The 7,215-nt window shown below is 37.6% G+C and overlaps 1 protein-coding gene across 1 annotated transcript; it reads right to left on the bottom strand.

The window, feature by feature from the left end:
- Positions 1 to 960: 960 nt before the first annotated feature.
- On the bottom strand, positions 961 to 6,680 carry LOC111058994. Its single transcript, XM_039445178.1, has 2 exons — positions 6,530 to 6,680; positions 961 to 1,844 (listed from the first exon to the last, which is right to left on the bottom strand). Exons 1-2 carry the CDS (start codon positions 6,551 to 6,553, stop codon positions 1,632 to 1,634), a joined length of 237 nt encoding a protein of 78 aa, XP_039301112.1. The 5' UTR covers positions 6,554 to 6,680; the 3' UTR covers positions 961 to 1,631.
- Between the last annotated feature and the right edge of the window lie 535 nt (positions 6,681 to 7,215).

Here is a 7,215-nt window from a genome sequence, read left to right as displayed (position 1 = left end):
TCTTTCTTGAGAAGCTATGAAGTGACTCTGTTAGTCTCTCATACTGTGCCGTTATACACTCTCACCCATCCAAAACAGTAATACACTTAACCGTATAATGATTCTTCCAACTATCAATATATCACCGCATCAATAACACATGGATATCTGTGATGAGCCATTCAAAACGTTGCAAAAAGCGTATTTCCAGTATCTTAGGCCGGGCTCACACAAAGGTGCGTACAGATATAGCGCCGCGAACTGAGCAATTCACTTTTAATCAGCTGATGCCAAGCTGATTATATCTGTATTTCTGCAGAAGCGGTTGTAAGATACAGATATAAAAAGCTTGGCATCAGCTTATTAAAAGTGAATTGCTCATGTTCGCGGCGCGTAAATCTGTACGCACCTTAACACTAACAGTATTATCCGGTACAATGGACCGTAATGTTGGCAATAAATTGATCATATACTCAGAAAGGCTTTTCTAGCCACACTGAAACAACTATAGTGAGGTCCACGTTATAATGGCAGTATTATAAAGATAGGAATAGCGATGCCGATTCTCTGCATTAATTATTATATTTCTACCGTCAAAAACATAATTGGCATCGTTTTGGACCTAGAAAAAGGATAGTACCACCGGCTTAGTCGAATGATAGACAAGGATAGCAAAACCAAAGTTGATCAAACACTGTCATTATAACGTGGACCTCACTATAGTAGTTGTTCTCTACAGTCATGGAACAGCTACTGAGCGGGAAAAGCCAAAAAAAAAAAAAAAAAAACCAATAAAAACAGATGTACCAATATTAGGCAATCGCAAATTATCTACCTGGTCTCAGAGACTGGTGATAAGGTTAAAGTGATAATACTTGAGTCAACAAAAATTCACGGCTTGGAATCTGGAACATAAACTAGCCATACGATATATTTTCTCTATGATGAAACTTTATAATATTTGATAGCAATCAACTCACCTCCAAACAATGATACAGTATCATCAGCTGCATATCTTTCGCCACTACCAGATGCTCCGGTACCGGGGCGGGGGCGGGGGTGAGAGTAGTGTGCATAATGAGGCCTGGCATAGTGCACCGCTACAGGAACAGGCTTGGTGAACAGGAACTGGAACAGCTACCGCTTGGCAACATGTACAGGACCCGGAACGGTCGGTCGCCGGAACAGGACCGGAACAGGTCTGTCGACTGGCACAGGAAGTGTTTCTCGACAGGAACTGGGTACGGTTGTGGAACAGGAACTGGGTAGGGCTTGGAACGTGGACAGGGTACGGTGCAGGAACTGGAACGGGTATGTGTTTCTCAACGGTGACCGGGTAGGTGCCAGGAATGTGTACAGGAACTTCTTTAGTGATGGTGGTGTGGATGTGGGTACGGTAGCCGGACACCGGTGTGGGGAATGAGGGACAGCAGGAACATGTGCAGAGCTACAGGAACATGAGGTGCTGGAGCCAATGGCACATGTGGGGCAGGAGCTACAGGAACATGAGGTGCTGGAGCCATGGCACATGAGGTGCAGGGGCTACGAACATGAGGTGCTGGAGCCAATGCACATGAGGTGCAGGGGCTACAGAACATGTGCAGGAGCACCAGGTACCGGATATTTAGCAGGAACATGTACAACGGCAGGACTCAGAACGGCTGTAGGGTAGTGGTATGTTGGTGCTGTATGCAAGGTATACACTCCTGGATATCCATAGGCGTAGATGTGACGTTTGTCCTGTTTCTTCTCAAGGGCGGGTTCCGCTTCTTTCTTCTCTTCGACTGAGTTTTTTGTTTCGATGTCGTCCAGCGATTCTTTCTGCTGACAGCTGACTGCGGCCACGAAGAGGATGCACAGGAGGACTGAGGAAAAAATAAAAACGAGTTTTATGATATTGTCATATTTGAGAGAAAGTGAGATCGTTAATAACTACAGAGAGGGAAGAAATGATGGGGTTTCCAATAACTTGAATTTGATTATTCTATCGGAAAATGATTCCGTATTTTTCTACAAAATATGTAACATTATGTGTATCAAAAAATCAAGTGATGCGAGATTTTTCCACAAACTGCTTTCTTTGATCACATCATTACTTCAATATCGGGGCACCGAGCTTCACTAGCTTTATTTATGACTTTGATAGACCGAATACAATTCTTTAAAAATTTTGGGGAGTACTAACAGGCACAGCCCAAAACTGTTTCTTTCCAGAATTTCGATTTACACTATAATATTCCCGAAAGTAGGTTATTTTCCATACACTTGAATTCAGGTTCAATTTTCTGTTCAAACATTGAAAACAACAAATATAATAAATTTAGATTATATATAAACCAAACTGAATAACAAATAACACTCACTAATCATTGAAATTGTCAAATGATCAACTTTGAAAATTATGATATACTCTAGTTTGGAGGATTATCATGTCATGTCATGTCAACAATCAGATTATGTTGATCAAATCGATTAAATTGTCTAGCTAGATTAAATTTCTCGCTGATTGATTATTATTACACAGCTGGAAATAATTCTGTCTCTCTCCCATACAGGCACACGCATCTTCTGTTTCGAGAGACGACGACATTATCATCCGTTTTCCAAGGATGAATTATCCTTTTAATGTCGTTCAGCGAGTTTTTCAAAGAATGAGACCTAGTGCAATCGAATATTTATATCATAACCCTATGTTCCAAATTTCGTGAAAATCGTTAGAGCCGTTTCGAGATTCGTAAAACAGAAATAACTAGATATAAAAATAGCCAGATATAAAATAACCAGATATGAAAATAACTAGATATAACATAACCAGATATATAATACAGAGATTGCTCGCTTAATATAATAGGATTAATGTTTGATATGTGTAGGACAGTATCCAGTTGTCATGACAAGAGTCTAATGGGCAATATTCATCCAATCAGAAGCCAACCAATGACAGAGTAGCATTTTGTTATGATGAAGCCAATGAGAGTTAGTACGCTGAGAGAATTCAACCAATCGAACGCTAACCAATGGGAAAGTAGAAATTTCGTTGTTATGACGAGAGCTAATGGAATTTCAGTATAAGGTGAATGACCGGAATCTAACAATAATAAATAATGTATTGAAAACTGTATTTGTAGGAATAATGAGAATGTTTATGTTTATGTTTTTGAAGGATGAATTCAGGATCCAAAGGTTCATAGAGCCTCACACGTCAACCGAAGCTTATTGTGTTCCCCAAGTATGTTAGTTAGGTAAACTAATCCCGTGTCCTTTACAAGGTCCAGGTGTTTTTTTTCCCTGTACTATAACATCCCATTCCCCCATCTGGCTGCTTGCAGCCAAACGAGCCCTTTTTCTAGCCCCTTCTTCCAAAAAAAATCCAGTCTCTTCAGTCTGATTACAAAGCCACACACATCTTGCTTTCATTTCTGAGTCCAATGTGTGGAGATGTTTCCTGAAGTGGCCATGTCCAGTTATCAGTCAATCTACTGCTTAACCTGACCTCTGCCCAGACATACAGTGAATTCTTAATTTGATTAGGAGCTTTTAAATCCTTCAAGAATTTTTTTTTGTATCAACTCACGACGTTAATATATTACATTTTGAATTATTCTGAAATATTCTCCATGGATAGGTGAGATGTCTCAATGAGTGGGATTCCTCATGATGAATATATATTTCTGTTGTTGAAAATAAAACTTTAAGCCAGACATAATTACATAGAAATTCGAGGATATTTCCGTCACTTAAACAGCTACAGATGAAGTTTAGTGTAATAGACAGTATTATTGGTGAAAAACTGGTTAACAACAAACGAGACATCGGAAACATTCTTTACTAACGTCACTTCAAATACGGAATCATTTCACCTCCACAAAAGAAAGATGCTCCAAGAGTTCACCTCCATAATACAACACTTTCAATTGAATGCGTGAACTTTCACATGCTCTAAAACATACATAAATGTCAACTAGCGAACCAATTTTAGGACTGCAATCATTTGAATCGAACGAAAATCTTTTTCAGACCATGATCCACTTCAAACTGTCAGTTTTCCTCATAAACAACAACATTGTTCTCCATTCTAACAATGCTGACAGTTCAAAACTTATTTCACTATATCAATTGTGTGTCAGCATTTGCTTTTGAGTAATGTAAATACTTTCGATTATATTAATGCTGCCAGATTGGAATTGATCTGACGATATCAATCGTGTTCAGAATGTGTTTGGAAGTTGACAGAAGAAGGGTGAAAGTAAATGTGATCGGAATTATTATTAAAGTACGGTTTCGAATTAATATTCACATTGCATGGATTCTGTTACTTAACAATGAACGCATTGAAAGAAAGTAATGCTTGAGATCTATTATGGGTTTATAACTTAAGACTATAGTTTAGTCCCCTATCTGATAAAAGATGCTTCATTTATTGGTATTTGACATGATTATTAACTTGAATAGTTTAAAGCAAATTTTCTAGTTTAAAAAATTACTTTAGAACTTCTCATGTCGAAATGAGTCCTCTTGAAATGCTCACTACACTTAGATGCTGTTGTCCAATTATAGTGTATTGCTAAAGGTGCGTACAGATATACGCGCCGCGAACATGAGCAATTCACTTTTAATCAGCTGACTATATCTGTATTTTTACAGAAACGGTAAGATACAGATATAAACAGCTTGGCATCAGCTGATTAAAAGTGAATTGCTCAATCATGTTCACGGCGCGTATATCTGTACGCACCTTAACAATAACACATATTCCAATACTGTATCCAATTATATTATATTAAGAGGGTTCAAAGTAGAAACACTGTTAATGAAGTATAACAATAAAAGCTTCTAATTTAAATAATACTTCTTCGGACGAACTAACATCTCAAATAAGGAAATGGTTCTCAGTGTCGTTTATAATGTCAACATTGAAACAAAATTTTAGGTCCATTCCATTAAAAAGTTTTCAATTCAATTATATATTCTGAAATATGAATATTTCTTTGCATGATTATTTGATATAGACTATTGATTTGATTGACATTTGTACGTCCTAGAAATGGGAAAAATCATCCGATCAAATACAGAATTTCATGAAAATTCCAAGTTTGAAACGAATTAGAGTTTAGACGGTGAGATACATAATAGAGAAAAATATCAAGCTAAATTACTAAAATTCCAATATAGGAAAGATATGATAATAGATATATAATCCTTTTTCAAATGTTTTGATATGTCCAAAGATTGATGTAACTGGGCTTGGGGAAATTTCAATAAGGGATAGAGTTATTGAGTTTGTAGTTATTCAATTTTTAATGATTTCTATCAATAGACAGATATCACAATCTTGACAGTATTATGCAGACGAGAGAAATGTAATTAATCTATCTATATAGTATATATATATATATATATATATATATAAGCGAAATGGCACTCACTCACTGACTGACTGACTGACTCACTCACTCACTCACTCGCAGAACTAAAATCTACCGGACCAAAAACGTTCCAATTTGGTAGGTATTCAGTTGGCCCTTAGAGGCGCACTAAGATCTCTTTTGACAATATTCCAACTCTAAGGGTGTTTTTAAGGGTTTAAAATTCGTCTTTTAGCATGTATATTCTTCTTCGTCTTCAATTATAATTGAAAAATGTCCACACCATATGTTAATATAGAACTATAATCTAGAGAGAGTACCTCTTCGAAACAGTTGTTAACTGGTAACTAAATTAATAATTTTGTCAGGTTGAATTAAGTTGAGTTGACTTTGTTAGGTTGGCACCAAGTTGAAGATTGAAATGCATTTATCGCGGAAAAATTGATTGGGCACTGCTACTTCAATCAGTGCTATTCCTGGGAATATTTAGCCAGACGTTTAGTTTGGACCCCCGACTGGATCGTCCTAACATGTGATAAAAATGCTCAAATGAAAAATGCAGGAGAGCGAAGCGAGCCTGCTGATCTCATTCTTGGACGATCCAGTCGGGGGTCCAGGGGGCGGAGCCCTGGCTAGACGGATATGGCGAGCGAAGCGAGCCTTACGGCTAGTAAAATATAATTTAGTATCAAATTCGGTGAATTCTCTATTACTTCTATAATTTTTCTGAAAGAAAAACTACGGTACTGCTTAACCAGAGGGGTTTTTCCTACAGGTGCCCGTTTATATAATACTATAGAATACTATAGATCAATTTAAAAATCCAGATACAGAATTGGTAGGGAATTTCTGAACAGAATGATAAACAATTTGAGCCATATTATAAGTACATTATTGATATATTTAAAAGAGGGAAATACTTGGACTCAAATCAAAATATTTCTCAGTTTTAGCTCTTTCATTATGTTATATTTGATGGGAAATATCAAACAAGCATACAGAATTTTGCGTTACATTCTCAATCTCCCAAATTCTAGAAGTGGAACTTGAATCTCAAAGTGAACGATGCAAGCAAATATCATGAGAAATATGCATTACATTTCCAATATAGTCAATTCTAGAATTGGAACTTGAATTTAAAGGTTAATAAATAGTAGAAATAGTGAGTAAGTAGATAGACTTACCGTTGACTTGTTCATAGTGCCCATTATCACGAGTATACTAACAGGCAGAACTTTAATCCCCTGTGTTATACTGCCTTCACACGAATTACCAATGGCTATATATTCTTCCCCCTCCTACTTAGCAATTACACCACTTATTAAACACCAGGTGCTGTTATGATAATTACTAAACAATATTAGTAACAGGATATTGGGAGATTATCACATTGAATTAGGAGGGAGACCTCACAAGATGGAAAAGCAGGAGGATGGAGAATGAGGAGAAAAAGGGGGAGAAGAAGGAGAAGGAGGATAAAGAATGAGGAGGAGGAGGAGGAGGAGAAGGATTGGGAGGGGTGTGGAGAAGAAGAAAGGAGAAGAAGGAAGAAGAAGGAGGAGAAGAAGAAGGATAAGGAGGAGGAGGAGGAGGAGGAGGAGGATGGAGAATGAAGAGGAGGAGAAGAAGAAGGAGGAGGAGGAGGAGGTGTTGAAGGAGAAGGAGGAGGAGGAGAGGGTGCAATAATTATTACAGAAAACTAAAGTGGTAACAGGATTATATCAAGTATCATTTTTCATTATTAGGTGAGGATTTGAGTACGTTGAGGAGGAGAAAGAGAAGGAGGAGGAGGTAAAGGAGGTGAAGGTGGACGAGGAGGAGGAGGAGGAGGAGAGGAGGTAAAGGAGGAGGAGGAGGAGGAGGATGAGGA

Source organism: Nilaparvata lugens, unplaced genomic scaffold (genome assembly GCF_014356525.2).
Source record: "Nilaparvata lugens isolate BPH unplaced genomic scaffold, ASM1435652v1 scaffold6324, whole genome shotgun sequence".
Classification (NCBI taxonomy): Eukaryota; Metazoa; Arthropoda; class Insecta; order Hemiptera; family Delphacidae; genus Nilaparvata; species Nilaparvata lugens.
Note: the sequence above shows the minus strand (reverse complement) of the source record. Positions and strands in the feature narration are given on the sequence as shown.